This window comes from Thunnus thynnus, chromosome 8 (genome assembly GCF_963924715.1).
Source record: "Thunnus thynnus chromosome 8, fThuThy2.1, whole genome shotgun sequence".
Lineage (NCBI taxonomy): Eukaryota > Metazoa > Chordata > Actinopteri > Scombriformes > Scombridae > Thunnus > Thunnus thynnus.
Genome location: NC_089524.1, coordinates 12,252,741 through 12,268,893, shown reverse-complemented (window position 1 = coordinate 12,268,893; position 16,153 = coordinate 12,252,741). Strand labels below are relative to the sequence as shown.

Below are 16,153 nucleotides of genomic sequence, written 5' to 3'. Positions count from 1 at the left end.
GCTCGGTTATACAATTCCCATCAAATTTCGTCTTGAATGCATTATTTACACCTGCACTGTTTTGATGACGTTGAAATTAATGATCGTCCGCCATAAAAAGAAAGTCTTCTGTAATCGTTAGACTACCACTGTTTGGTTTAGGTTCCTCTCCCACATTTAGATCCAAGTCCACACAATAAAAACGAGTTAAACTATTAAAATATTTAGCACTTTCATGTCGAAGATGATTTCGTATTTTGTCATTTGGTGTTGTCAGTCCATTTTCTTCTTTTCCCTGCAGGCTTGTTTTGTTGTGCTCCATATCTTTGTCAGATTGATTGATCTGGTTTGACTATAGACTTATCTAATGATTTATCCACACAAACCTCTGTTCTCTAACCACTGTAATTAGAGCTGCTGCACTCATTTGATTTGGATCTCATACAGTATGAACTAACGTATAAACAATTATACATTTTGTGGTTATTAATTCTATCATAGCTTATATATTTATACACTTGAACCTACCTAATACTGGTTGCAAAATGTATTCATCCTTTGGCTCTAAAATAAAACTTTAGGGTCTGAATTAATAGCTACATTATAGTTATAATAGCATTTAAATAGAAAAATACACCTAAAACATTCTTAAATCTTGTAGTATGTAATGATATTTCTTTGCCATGTGGCGATTATCGGCTCTATATCATGTAGTTTATGCTTCTGTAATCTTTGGCTCCATCACACATTATAACCTACATGCTGAGTAGGCCATTGGCTCATGGCTGCACATTTTTCTGTGCATTTGCGCGTGCTGTGGTGCGTTGAGGGCTGCCTGCATATGACAGAGGAATATTTAAATGTCTTGTGTTTTAATTGACGCTCGAACTAGAACTGTAGCTCAGAAACGAGGAACAGCCCCCATCTACCGGCAGCGTCTCCTCTGTCTCCTCTGCACGCTGCAGACAGTCCGGAGCTCCTCAGCCTGCACTCTGCACAGGGATCTCACACAGCACAGCCTCAGGTAAGAGCTTCTCTATAGTAGCTATATGTCTTCTTAGGAAAAATAAGAGATTTATTAACAAAAATATAAATCAAAACGGCGGGGGGAAAGCGTGTGAAGCAATGCGCGACTGATGTAATGCATGATAAATAAATACAGTGACATAGGTAATGGTCTCAGGGATGAGAAGGAAGGTGAGCCCACCTAAACTCACTCTTCTTATGCTATATTTTTATTTGCGGAATTTTGTAAACAAATATTTTTAGGCTGACATAAATCTTAATGATATAAATGTATTAACAAGGCATTTGCACGAAGTATTAAAGTCATTAAAGATCTATGGACGGTACAGGGGAGAATATAATGTGACGCTTTTTTTGAAAATATAGGCTAAGTAATTTTGTTTTAATAGCTGAGATATAATATTTTTTTTATTATTATTATTTTAAATGGTAAAAGTCCGTGGCCCACTGAGCCATCCTGGGTGTACACGCCATTGTAAACATGGTTGTTAATACTGTTTTAATTTCACTTTTTTCTGTTTTCTTCTTCTTCTTCTTCTTCTTTTTAAAAGGCGCCCAGGTTTTAAACGAAGCACGGTAATATAGAGGAATAATCAGCAAGTATTATGCGTTTTTTTCAAGCCTTAATTTGGTCAAACAAGATCACAAATCTAAAATTAGGGCAAATCATTCTCATTAACTAAACGAAAAATGACACAACATCGCCCAGATTAACTTACTTCCATTTATTTTAAGCCAGTAACGACATGTGATAGGTAACATACAATAACTAGATGGATAAATTAAAGACATAGATTTAGAAAAAACATTAAAAAACAGAATTATTATTTCAAATTCAGGCACTTAGTTTTGATAAAAGGTTGATTTCACGTATTGTAGCCTATCTCTGCAGAAAATGGTGACATTATGAGATGATTACAGAAAGCAAAACAAGTCATTAGTATATTGCCTCCTATTTAGTAACATCCCAATTAGATGCAAAAGAAAGGAAACAAAACAACACGACAACAAAAAGACATTATTCCCTCAGCCCCTTGTGTTCACTGACACATTGTTAAACCCTCTTCAGTCAAATGAAATGTCACTGCTGGAGGCAACGGGTCAAATCAGTATTCTTTATCGACATTAACGGTATGATAGATGTCTTCATAAAAAAAAACAAAAAACGAACATATACGCGATTTAATATGTGTCCAAATTGGGGAAATCAGTTGTTGTCTTTCTCTTTTTATTTCCGGAGAAGATTTAAGGGGAGAGGTGGGGGCAAAAAACAGCAGCCAGATTAAATATCACACAGAGTTGAGTTGATCATTCCTCTCAGGGTGTCTGTGTCCAGGTGAAATGAAATCCGTGTGTCCTTTTCACCGCTCTCTCGCTGGTGCTGAGACACTGACAGAGCGCACAGCTGCAGGTCCAGGCCGTCCAGGAGGGTTACAGCCTTGTCTTATAGCGCTGTTATCAAGGGGCCTCCAATTAAAGCCAACACAACTTCATGGTGTGTGTGTGTATGTGTGTGTGTGTGTGTGGAAGGAGGAGGAGGAGGGGGGGGTGCACACATGAGATAATGTAACACGTCTTGAGATGAAGCATCCACACCTGCAAACCCCCCTGAGCCTCAGTAAATCTATTAATGGGACCAAAGCCGAGTCACAGATTGAGCCAGGGTGTATTGTTTTATGGCAAAAAAAAAAAAAAAATCTTCAGTCATCGACCTTGCCTCGTTGTCCAAGATTTCAGCTGCAAAGGCCTGTGTTGTGTTTGTCAAAAAAACAGACCTTGAGCTGCTTCATTTGGGTTTGTTGTCATCATATTTGGCCTGTGTAGCCAACTACAGGACGGTAAAACCATTCAGTCTGGCTTTCTTTTTAAAAGAAAATGCGTTACAGAGTTTTCACACCCTTTAAAACTGACACAGATAGATCTTTATAGTGCAGCTTCACAGCCGCCTGGATAACGTAGATTATATCACGTCAGTTATAAAAGAGATTTGTAAAACATTTTCTGAAAATATGTAATAACTAGAGGGGATTTCCATGTGGTGACCACTGACTGGAGGTGTTTTTTTCTTTTACATTTCATCTCTCTACATGCTTCTCGTTGCATATCCTGTAAGATAAATTAAATATGTTTACAGTTACAATCCTGTTTCTGCTTTCATAAAAAATCAACTCTCCTGTATATGTAAGACGGTTCTGGCCTATTTCAAGAGACAGAGAAAAGACAAGAGCCGTGTTAATGAACGCTCTGCCACTGAATAATTCCTGTTTCAAATGAGCGTTTAAATGGAGACCAAAATTGATCCCGCACTGCAAACACTCGCCTACATTTATATAAAAGAGGTGTTTGCTTCGTCGCCTCATCAAATTAAGCTTATTATACATGAAGCATCACACGCTAAGTGCTTAGAAAAAAAAAAAAAACTGGAGTGTGGTTATCTTATTTGAGTGAAGAGGTTGTCATGGCGTAAAGAATTGCTTTTATTTTTTTAACCAAAAAAAATCTCATTCATTTGTGTTAAAAAAAAACTCTTTTCTTTCAAATTGTTTAATGCAATCTGTCCCCGCCCTCTAGCCTATCACTGATCACTGCCCCGCCCCAAACAACATATACCACACAGACACACAGTTATAATGTTATTTTGGGACAACCAAACCACCTGATTAAGGACAAATTAAATTGTTAAAAAAAAAATTCAAAATAATAATATAATAATAAAAATCAGGCTCATAATTAAATCAAATAAACTATCTTCAAAGAGCACGTCATCTATACTCATTGATGTCTATTTCTGACCCTTTTAATAACACTTTTTCATGATACTTTATATGCGTATTATTTGTTCGAGGCGATGTTAAACAAATGAAATATTTACACTTGAAAAAAAGTCAATTTCAGTTTTATGCAACTTATGACTACACTCCAGCTTCCTCTCCTGTAAATGGGGGAATAAAAGTAATGAAAATGTCAATACCATAAAGTAGTGGTCCTTCGCGCAGCCAGAATCGGGAGTTTTTGAGGGAAGAGTGACAGCTCTTTGTTGCTGAATAGAAATCAGTGGCGATGGAGGGAGAGAGAGAGAGAGAGGAGAGAGAGAGGGAGTGAGAGAGAGAGAGAGAGAGAGGGAGACAGAGAGAGAGGAGAGAGAGAGAGAGAGAGAGAGAGAGGGGGGAACTCCTCCTACCAAATTATTCAGACTGGGCAGGCTTTGCTCTCTTCACAAATAGGACACGGTTCTCAAATCCAGGCAGTCCCAACCTGACCTCCAAGCACCGAGGAACCCCTGACTGGGAAATCGGGAGAGAGAGAGAGAGAGAGAGAGAGTGAGAGAGAGAGTGAGAGAGAGAGAGAGAGAGAGAGAGAGAAATCACTAAAAAAGAAACAACAAAAACTTTGTGTCTTTATTTTTGGCGAGTGTTTACACTGTAGCCCCCCCCTCCCCTCCTCCTCCCTCCCCATCACCACTACCACTTCCACACCGGTTTGTCGCATCAGTTGGACTATATATTTTTCCTGGAGGAGAGACATTCACGGAAGAAGGAAAAAGCTGGTGCACCACCACCACCACCACCACCACCACCACTACCACCACTCCTCCTGTCCCACCCATGTTGTAGTTTCTTCGGGGTTTTTTTTTCCTTTTCTTTTCTTTTCTTCCAGTTGCCTTTGCACTCAAGCGAGGAGGTGATCTGAATCTTTGGGGTTGTGTTGTTTTGTGTGCCTCTCTCAGAGCCTCTAAGCCCATTTGGATGCGCTGAGAGAGCGGGGCGCAGCGCTGCAGTACAGTACAGTATATGGAAGTTGTGGGCTGCAAGACAGAGGCAGGCAGTTGCACGTTGCGTCCAGGACCGGGAGCCATGCTTTTCCACGGGATCTCCGGGGATCACATCCAAGGGATCATGGAGGAGATGGAGAGAAGGTCGAAAACGGAGTCGCGCCTGGCGAAAGGCATGCAGCTCAACGGGAGGGAGTCGGTAAGAGCTAGCTCGACCTGTGTTTGAATTAATATAAAACTCTTTTTTTTTTTATAACCTCCGCCGCCGCTGCTGCTGCGTTAACCACGACTGTGGCATCGTCGACGTGCAAGGAAACGTGCAATTGTTTTTTGGAGTAGGAAGGAGACCAGATAGAAATTTCCACCTACGCCTTTTTGTTCAGTTCAGATAAGAATAATTTGTTCTAAACCTTTATCCGCAATACATTTTCTCTTGGATTGTGAATTTCTCTTGGATAGTTTAAATGTCCTAATAGCTCCTCAATTATCTGCACAAAAGAATTAGTAAAAACGGTAACTGGCCACAACTTGACATGTTGTTCTCTGCAAACATATTTAAGACATACAGTATTACCCTTGTCATCATAAATAATGTCTAAGCCTATTGAGCTGTATTATTTTGTTTGTTGACAACTAATTTAGCAATTTCAGTTGTGGCAGTTACATATCTACAAATAACTGTTGACAAAAACATGTTGATTTATTATGATGATGATTATTAATATTATTATATTTGTGCTTTTTGCTTTTAACTGAAACAAATAGTTGTTAATATTTTAAAATATGTTTCTGTCCAAAACTGTTAAAGTGAATTTGTTTTGAATTTGCCTACGAAGAAAAATATCGATTAAACTAATGAGATGTTAGGTTATCAATGTAAATTCTATTCAAACTTATCGATATTCACTTAATTTCACAAAATCAGTGGTTTCATAAATGGTCTTTCTTCCCTCGGTGGGGCCTGTTGTCACACCAAGCCTGTATTTGCTAACATCGAGTTTAGTTTGGTCTTCAAAAGGCCGTTTTATACTGGGAATATAGGGAAAAATTTAAATATATCATGGCCAAAAAAAGCCACTGTAATCCTGTTGTTACTATTTTTGAATCATTTACGTTGCATAAGATTTTCCTACCAGTCTGTTGAAGAAAGTAGTGGCCATCAGCTTTCTTCTCTCTCTCTGACCCAGACCATGCCTTCTATGAGCCCGGAGAAGCCTGCTCTGTGTGCCGGCTGTGGTGGCAAGATTTCGGATAGATACTACCTCCTGGCCGTGGACAAACAGTGGCACCTGCGGTGTCTCAAATGCTGTGAATGTAAACTAGCGCTGGAATCGGAGCTAACGTGTTTTGCCAAGGATGGGAGTATCTATTGCAAGGAGGATTACTACAGGTAAGAAAAATTAAGGTTAAGCATTTTATAAATTTACCCCACAAGTCTTCTAAAAAAAAAAAAGAAAGAAAAATGTAGTCCCCCTCTTTCTGTCAGTATGTCACGCACGCATGCACGCGCGTACACTCAGCCATGCACGCGGCGGGCCGTTTACTGTACGCTGCTGGCTTTATAGGAAAATGCTTTTTAAACTCTTAAATAAACATACAACAACTATTTTAGGGAAAAAAACATTAAAGAACCACTGTTAGCCCTGATTCAACAGGCTGTGGTTGTTCACCAGGATTTATGCTGAAGACTTTTGGCCCAATTAGGCCTCAATCTTGTGTGAATAAAATATAATAGTATCGAAAACAATCTCCCAAGAGCCCTGCAGAGTGTTAAGGAGGAATGTGAATTTGTATTTTTATTTATTTGTGGTTCAGATGGAGCTAATAGTTTCTAAAGCTCTGACTGCAGTGTAAAACTGCATCTCTGAATCTATATGTGTCACCTCATTAGAAACAAAAGAGCACAGTGTTGTGCATTTGTGTTTGTGCGATTTCAGCTTCCTTTGTGTCTTTTGTCAGTATGTACAGCGGCTATATGGAAAATAACCAATGAAAAAATGGTGTTGTGAGTCAGATTTGTTGTCCCTGATTGTAACACGGGGTTATAGGCAACAATGCAGAGGCCAAAACGTTATGTAGCCTTTAATGCAGTATTATATGAAAAATAACCCATGAAAGAAAAGTGAGGCCGTTAAATACCAAGGCCAAAAGTGTTAGCTGTCTCACCATTACTAGCATTTTGCCCACCAGTAGCCTTTAGTGTTTAATGTCAGTTAGCAATTGTATATTTTGTCACTGAGGCTGTAGCTGAACTTTTAAAAGCGAAAATATTCTTTAATCCACATACACAAAACAAAATGTTGCCCATACAAAAAGCCGTAACTCAGTTTCAGGCCAGACGTGGCTATTAGCTCATATTGTAATGTCAATGTATAGGCCTGTTATAGTAGGGCCATGAACAGTAAAACACTGACAGATATACACACCCCTCAAAGGCATATGTTAGCCGACTTTTAGCCTGACAGTGCAGGTTATGTTTAGGTTAACTCGCCCAGAGCTTCTGTCTTTGTGTTTGTCCCATTTGGTCGAGGTGTTTTGACGATTTGTCTGTTCCAGAAGGTTCTCCGTGCAGAGGTGCGCGCGCTGCCACCTCGGGATATCGGCCTCTGAGATGGTGATGCGAGCGCGCGACTCCGTGTACCACCTGAGCTGCTTCACGTGCACCACTTGCAACAAGACGCTGACTACGGGCGACCACTTCGGCATGAAGGACAGTCTGGTGTACTGCCGGCTCCACTTCGAGACGCTGGTGCAGGGACCGGACTATCACCCCCAGCTCAACTTCGCCGAGCTGGCAGCCAAGGGCGGCGGCCTCACCCTCCCTTACTTTAACGGCACCGGCACGGCACAGAAGGGAAGGCCGCGCAAGAGGAAGAGTCCGGCCATGGGGATAGATATACCCAGCTATAACACAGGTGAGACAGCATGCTGCTCAGACCAGGGCCTCACGTCAAGTATGGACAAACACACATTAGAAAACAATTTACATTCAGTCTGCAAGAGGAGGTCATGGTTAAGTTTAGTGCAGAATTGACCTGTAGCGTAAAACTGTTTACCCAAATAGTATGTAGACAGGCCTAGCAGTGGGACGGTGAAACCTGCAGTAAAACACACCGAAATTACTGTGAATGTAAACATTGAACTATTTCTTAAGTAGGCTACACGCCTCTGGGAGACACTGAATGACCGAACTTTACTATATTTGCTATATTGTAGTTTTTGTATTCTTCATTAAAATCTAATGACTCTGCTGAGAAATACGACATCAGGAAAATTAAGTCAAAATTACACACACGAATACGTAAATAAATAAACAAATAAATAAGTTACTTCATAAATATGATTCAGTTTTTCATCTTAATTTCTAGGTAGGTTTTGTTTCCATTACGCACAAAGACCCTCGCTTTTTAATCCAGATAGTTCCTAAATGCTCCAGTTGTAACAGTTGTAGCTCTGCCTTACATTTCTGAAATGAATACATCCGTCCTGTAGGCTATGAAAATATAAGTGAACATTGTCTGCGTGTAACGGCTTCTGCAGCCGTGGGCTAATTGATCAGCTTTCTGTCCACGCGTCTTTTACGCACCGTTTCTGTGTTTGCAACTTTGGCGTGTGTTGCAACGAGAATGATCGAAATCTGACCTCGCCGTCAACTTGCGCATCGACTTTTATCATTAAGGCTTATATTAGGTCAAAATAGATGAATAGAGTTGGTTTGAGGGGGGTAAATTAAGTTTGCGTAAAAATTGTGGCCAAATAAAAATAATGTTTTGTCTGTCTTTGACTTCTGTTGGGGGTAGAAAAAACATCGCAGTCTACATTAAGCTACTGTTAAATAGGTTTCATCTCAGATCTTGCATTGAATCGCTGAATGTTATAACCCGACCCCCACCCCCCCCCTGCAGCGTCCCCATTTTGTTGTCGCTTTCTGCGAATTAGTGTGCGGTTGAGAAAGTTTGTCATTGTGCGCCAAGTTTCCTCTGTTCCTGCTGAATAGGGAGGAATAAGGGTAATCTGCGCGTTAATTGTTCTTCGTTAATTGGAGGTGACGTTGGAATCCCTGGCCTCCTGTGCGGCGGTCAGCACAGTTCTCAGGGACACAGCAGCGCCGTGCAGAGGGGCCTGCTGCAGGGAGAGGCCAGGGGCTTGAAAAACACAGCACTGTACAGTCAGCGCTCCGGTTGAAAGGGCTTTGGTTTGTTATTCGTAAACACAATTCCAAGAGATTATGCAAATCCTAAAGTTCTCATGGATGATTTAATAGGAAATAGCTATAGTAGTCCTGTGATTTTTCTTTAATAGGACGACATGCCAACCACAGAAAAGCTTTAAAACATCAACCACAACAGGTAAAAAAAAAAAAAAAATGCACAAAAGAAAATCCCATAGTAATGGAAAAAGGCATAAAATAAAATACAGTGAGATAATGTCCCTGTGAAGTCATTATTAAGCAGCACAGACACAGTAATGTCCCAGTGGGAATATTATATTTTTCATTTGGGATATTTAAATAGGTGGAAGAAGAATAGACTAGAATAGAATAGAATAAAATAGAATATATTCATATTTCAAAAGAAGCTTATTGGCTTTTTATGCTTGAGTGCCTTTTTTTTTTGGTTTGTTTTTTTAAATGTTGTAAATGTTATAATTCAGTGATGGATTTTTGACCACCACATACGATTCAAATTAGCCACTAACTTGGATACAAAAAAAATGTAATGAAAAAATAAAAACTGAGATTAATTTAGATCGGAAACAACTGCAAGATTTAGTCTTTATTTTCTCTTTTCCAAAGTGCTCTTTTTTTTTTTCTATGCAGGGATATAATATCCCAAACACACACACACACACACACACACACACACACACACACACACACACACACACACACACACACACACACACACCTCTCATTTCAGTCTCACACTGTTTGGTAGGTTAATATATCATTCTGCAGATCAGGAAACTCATATTCATGACAAATAGGATGAGGTTTTGTTTGAGGTTTTGTTTCTTCTGTAGCGAGCACATTCATGTTTGTTTCCACCAGGGAAAGGTGTGGGTCTACTGTGTATTCCACACCACTCTGTAAAGTTTGGTCTTGTTTGGATATAGAGACCCCTAGTGGGTAATATCAAGTGAAACACAATCCAGTGAAGGCTGGAACAGAAGAGCATAGATGTCAATGATTGTCATATTAATGGTGTGTATAGATGTCAGAAGAAGTCTCATATAACAAAAAACATCACTCACACTATTCTAACATGGACCATAACATATCGCCATGTAGAATAGTAAATCTGTACCTCCTTTATTTAAAATGATCTGTTATTTTCCATGACCCAGTAATTGATGTGTGGGAAAGTGTTTGCACTGCATCCTCATGATAAAGTGTTGGCATAATTCATTTGAGATTTTTTCAGCCACTGAGAAAAACAACTGGTCAGCATTTCGGTTACAAGAAGACAAAGAAATCAATACAACCTACTATATAATTTAGAAATCCTATGCTTATTGTTTGTTGGCTAGTTCTTCTCTCTGCATCTGCAGTAAAGTAAGAGTTGAGATCTTATAACACCTGTTCTTGCTTAGAAACTAGATTCTATAGTAAAATTAAAAATCAATAAAGAATCAGTGTTCATTGAGGGTGTTTTCGCTGTGTATTTACAGTCACTCATTTCCTAATTTAACTTACAAGTATTTATGTGGCGTTGGGATTTTCACTGGCGCAACAGTATGGTATTTTTGCAGAGATTGCATTTATAAAAAAAATATCCCACTAAAGTTGTGTGTTAAGAATTTTTTTCTTAATACAGTGATAAATGTTCCACCAGCACTGTTCAGCCGTGCACGCATTTAATTTAGTGTATCCGTTTTTTGCACCATCTTTAAGTATTTTACACATACTAATCTATTGACAAATGAGGCCCATTAGGCCTATTAATCTTTGCAAACACCAGCAGAAATAATTTATCCCAGTCCCAGTGTGTGTTTAAAATACATCCATTTGCTTTGTTTGAAATCTACAACTGCAGTTTATGTTAAAACCACAATAACTGAAATATCTAATTATACACATGTAAAGAGCCTCAATTAATTTCATTTTTATCTGTTCATTCACTTTTTTTCACTGTCGCTGATTCACATATTCTTATTACATTTAAATACACTAAACCCTCATTTAATGACATGCAGGTATAACAATTATAACATAATAAGTCAATGGAAATTAATGAAACTACAGTCGTTTCTCTCTCTGCTAAAATTGACATGCAACAATATTTTAAATTCAATATTTGGCTGTAAAACTAGCGTAACATCTCATTAGTCGCCAGTGCAAATAATTTGATTTAAGCAGCTTCTGGTTTTGAATAACATTAACTTGATACTGGAGTAATCCTCTTTATTACCAGTCAGTCGTCTATCACTTGTCTCAAGAAAATCCTTGGGTGGAGTAAACTTTCACGTAAATTAAACTAAATCCCTTGCTGAGTTTAATTTTTATTTACAGTTTTTGAAGTCCTTTCAGACATTCAGCCGTCCCTGTGCTCTGCTCTTTGCCCTCTCAGGCTGTAACGAGAACGACACCGATCACTTGGACCGGGACCAGCAGTCCTACCCTCCAACACAGAAGACCAAACGCATGCGGACCTCCTTCAAGCACCATCAGCTGCGGACAATGAAATCCTACTTTGCCATCAACCACAACCCAGATGCCAAGGACTTAAAGCAGCTGGCCCAGAAAACAGGCCTCACTAAGAGAGTTCTACAGGTAAGCAGAGAGCCATTCTTCTTACTGATCTGATCACCCCCATATCTGTGTCTGCACCCCACTCCTCCTCCATGTCCCTCTCATTTCACACCCAAATTATCACTAAAGTCATCTTTTTGTTTTTGTTTGTTTGATTGGTCCATTTAGTCATTAGATGTATATCCAGGGGTTTTTTTATCTGAAATTTTGTAGATCTTTAAATGTTATTTTTTTTGGGAAAGAAAGGAGAAAAGTAGTTCCTAAGCGTAGAAAGCTAAGTGTTAAACTGTAGATAATATTATTTATAATGAGAGTGCACATGTCCTTTTTATCTGTGGAACTGAAGTAAACTCTCACAGATAAAATATTTAAAATAATGGGATACTTTTTGATTGCTATTAAAATCCACACTCTTGTATTCAGTGTTCAGGTGCTAACTGGTTCATTGTTCTCTGCCCCTAAAGCTCAAAATAATGTATGAAAATTGCCATAAATTGCCATATATATACATAAGGCAACTTGATACAGTAATAGCTGTGATAACATGTAATGTAAACTACTGTATATTCATGGAGAGAAATGATACTTTCTTTTTTTAAAAATAATTCCTACTTAAACACAAAAAGTAAAAGCCACACTGGGATTGGTTTGCAGGTTTGGTTCCAAAACGCAAGAGCCAAATTCAGAAGGAACGTTTTGCGACAGGAGAATGGAGGTGTTGATAAGGCTGATGGCACCTCACTCCCTCCACCCTCATCCGAGAGTGGGGCCCTGACCCCCCCCTCCAGCGCGGCCACACTAACAGACCTGACAAACCCCTCTATCACTGTAGTGACCTCCGTCACCTCTAGTTTGGACAGCCATGATTCGGGGAGCCCTTCGCAAACTACCTTGACAAACCTTTTCTAACAAGCTATCTCTAGCAGACTGATTTTTATTTTATCTGATTTTTTTTGTTTTGTTTTTTTCTTTTTTCTTTTTCTTTTTTTTTTTTAAATTTTCTTTCCTCAATTTACATTTTATTTTTTTAAGTGACACCTTTAAATCAACCAGAGACAGCTCCTTGGAACAGAAAGTGCTGTACTGTGTACACAAACAAGAACAACAAGAGCAAGAACAGCAGCGACCACATTAAAACACAAGAAAATCATTTTAATGTGTAGCATTTGAAACCGCATGGCAGCCGTGTCTGTAGTTGACTTACAGTATGCAGAGATTGATTCTGGACGGGACATTTTGAAGTTGAAAGCATTAGAAAATTGTCATGGATTCCACAATTCACTGGAAAAAAATAAGTTAACTCGAAGCTTGTTTGGAAAACTAGAATTCTTTTTTACTTGATTTGACTTTATTTGTACATTTGTTTTGAATTATGATAAAGTGAGCCCTTCCTAATTTATGGTTAATTGGTAATTTTAAAATAATATGACTATTTTGCCCTCAGAAACCTGTATATGTATGCACTGTGTTCGCACTATCCAATTTAAAGATTTTTTTTTTTCTGTTTTTGAATAATTTGGGAAATAAACTTGTAGAATGTTCTGTATATGGGTAACTCCAGAAAACAGGCTTTAATTATTTCCGAATGTTTCAGTCTTTAGACTGAGTTGGATGGAATCAGACATTGGGATATCTCACAGAGCTACATGTTAAACACCTAAATTGGATTTCCTAAGCACCTAACTATTGCAGCTTATATGGCGGGTAGATGCTGAAACCACAACATAACGTTTTGTCTTGATTCAAAACTCTACTGTGATAAAGAGAAAGAAGCAAATCCCACAATCTGTACAGTGGTAACTGTTCAACATGTAATGCAGTCACATTGACAGAAATGGTTTGATAATTAGAGATCAGGAAGAGAAATTCCGATTGGAGAGCAGTTTATGGGCACTGTTGTAATCGATTGTTTTCATGACAGAGCACTTTTTCGGATTTGTTGGCCTCATAGATTAGCCGTAGTCAAATGGATACTAGCAAACATATCCATAGACCCACAGATAAACTCAATTGCACAGTGACAATATACTGCCCGGTGAAAAGTGCATTATAGTTTTTATCATGTTGCTCAGGGTAACGATGTGATTTTAAAAGGGAAAAGGAGTAGGGGTGAGAAATTAAGTGGTTGCAACGTTGCAAGCTAGATTTGTAGAGCTGACATGAACATTCAAATGACCTCAGATAGGTGGAGTCGTAAGAGGCAGCCAGTGGGAAATCATTGTCCATGTGTTCTCCTTTTTGGCCATATTTATACTTTCTTTAATGACACTTGCCACTGAACAGACCAAAAACATGTTTCTTCTGGCTGAAAGATAGAGATAAAAGAAAGAGAAAGAGAGCAAATCTTCAATGGAGTTGATACATTTCATTGTGAGCGTCACAATTTGTTCTATTGTAGAACAAAGTGGTACTCTAGATCTACTTAATGAAGTAGATGCCTAACTCAGTTCTACTATGTGCCTTATGCTATAACTTGGGAGAAAGTTTGTGAAATTCAGGATATATGTGTTCTTTGTTAACTGATTCACATCCTTTTGACGCCTCACTAGTTTTGTACTGTTTTGCATCTTATTTTCGAAGATCTTTTTATGGTGTATCCTGTTAAAAAGGGGGCAGCGATGTCACAGAAAGCATTTGTGCACTCTTTCAGATATAGTTGGGTAATCCAAGAACCTTATATATTGATCTTCGTGTTAATAGTTGAGTACAGTAAGTGTTCTATCAAGATTGTCCATGTTTCCCTGTTTCTTGATAAAGATGGTGTATAGAAACTATTTCCCCCTAAATATTTATGGACCAAACGGTTGTTATATATCTTATTAAATTTGTGTGAATAAAAAATACTTTGCTTTAAATGGGTTTTATTTTTCATTACACTTGCCATTTTTGTGTTCTTTCTTGAATACAATTTTCGTTTCTCACATCAACAAAAGAGAAAGCATTCAGTTATTAATGACCAGTTAAACGTCGTTCCTCATTTTTGCTTCCATTTTTAATTTCTATTTCCTATTTTATGATGTTTATGGTTTTTAACGTAATGCCCCATGGATTTGCATCTAAACCCTGCAGTCAAAAACATGAAATTGCTTTTTAATGCATGAACATGGCTTTAAAATTTAAATCAAAGGAATGCTGCAAAGCATATATTGATATATATCTATATACATATGCAGTATATATTTATGCATAACATATTGGTAAACCTAAAATGAATTAAGAGTAAATGCAGACCCCGTAAAGCCAGGTTGCTCTGTAGTTAATATATTCTTACTCTATCATTTCTTTCAGGGAGAACAAATCTTGGGGCATTACAGCCATACATCCCGACGTTTGAAAATTCCCTAAAGTATTAACAGAAGGGGAAAACTTTGATGGGAATTCCTCACCATTGAAGACAAAGACAATATTAGGATAAGATGATAGAATATTGAGAACAAATAAACAACATAAAACCTGTTTCAGCTGCAAATGTACAACAGATGATTTTTTCTAAACAAAAGTTTGTCCTGAATGTTTGAATCCATCAACGGAGGAGACCCCACTATGTATGATATTTATGATATCAATGTGAAAAAAAAACAAACTGTCTGTATTGGAATGGCACATGCACAAAAATGAAAATAAAATGTATTGTAACATAGTAAAAAAAAAAAAAAAAAAAAACCTCACAGAAAGGCACAGGATGTGGTTAAAAGACAGAAGGCATCCAACATGACCACAGTGTGAAACAAGAGACAGTATGGATGTTATTGGTACGAGCACACACACACACACACACACACACACACACACGTACACACACGACGACATGCAACCTTTCTCCCACTGCCTTGCTCCTATGTAAGCACAATATATACTGTACATTCCCGCAATCCTTGCTCTCCACCATACACACTGTTACACACACACACACATACAAACACAGACGAACACACACGCTGCTGCCCCCTTGCACCCCACCCAAGAATCAGCTTGCTAAATAGAAGTTTTCTTTTGTCACAAGTGTCATTTCGTAAACACATGGCCTCCTTGAAACTCGGCAGCAGGATGCCCATCAAATATGATGAGTGTATGAAGAGGACTGCAGAGCTGGAGCTTTGCCATCTGGCTGTACCGAGGGAAGGAAGTGAAAAAACAAAGCAGATAAAGAAGAGATTCTCATTTTGCATGCGCCTCATCATCTTAACATTTTCCTTGAGATGTATATTATTTCCTTTGATTCATTGTATGATTCATTGTCAGCTGCAAAATAAAGCATATGAAAATGATGTCCCTGATGCCCATATAGTGGAAAAAAAAACAAATGTCACAGTGAGGACATGGATAGTAATGCTTCAAGCTTATTTCTACTTGACATTCAGCTTACTGTAGAGGGTATTGGTTTATTACTGTGGATGTACATGAAAGCAGTAGCTCTACTGCATGTCATAACATTCCTAAACATTTGGCTTCTACACTTAAGATTCACGCTTTTATAGATTATATTTCATCTGGCATTTTTACTATTTATAGCAAACAATAATTTTTTTCAGTTTAATTCCATTCAAACTCAAAAAAGTGATTTAAAAGTACGGTCACACACTTGCATACGTAACCATTTTTGTAATAACAGCTAAAATCAATTC

General features: G+C 38.3%; 1 protein-coding gene across 4 annotated transcripts; it reads left to right on the top strand.

Moving 5' to 3' along the window:
• Nucleotides 1-499: 499 nt before the first annotated feature.
• On the top strand, nt 500-15,796 carry lhx9 (LIM homeobox 9). Of its 4 annotated transcripts, XM_067596541.1 has the most exons (6): nt 500-1,003; nt 4,733-4,976; nt 5,965-6,167; nt 7,334-7,692; nt 11,347-11,549; nt 12,183-14,383. In XM_067596541.1, the coding sequence occupies exons 2-6, from the start codon at nt 4,797-4,799 to the stop codon at nt 12,435-12,437; spliced, it is 1,200 nt and encodes a 399-aa protein (XP_067452642.1). In that variant the 5' UTR covers nt 500-1,003; nt 4,733-4,796; the 3' UTR covers nt 12,438-14,383. The 4 variants fall into 4 exon arrangements, with proteins under 4 accessions (XP_067452642.1, XP_067452644.1, XP_067452643.1 ...); XM_067596543.1 differs by lacking the exons at nt 500-1,003; nt 12,183-14,383 and adding an exon at nt 14,817-15,796 and having other exon boundaries at nt 3,968-4,976; XM_067596542.1 differs by lacking the exon at nt 500-1,003 and having other exon boundaries at nt 3,969-4,976; nt 7,337-7,692.
• Nucleotides 15,797-16,153: the final 357 nt, after the last annotated feature.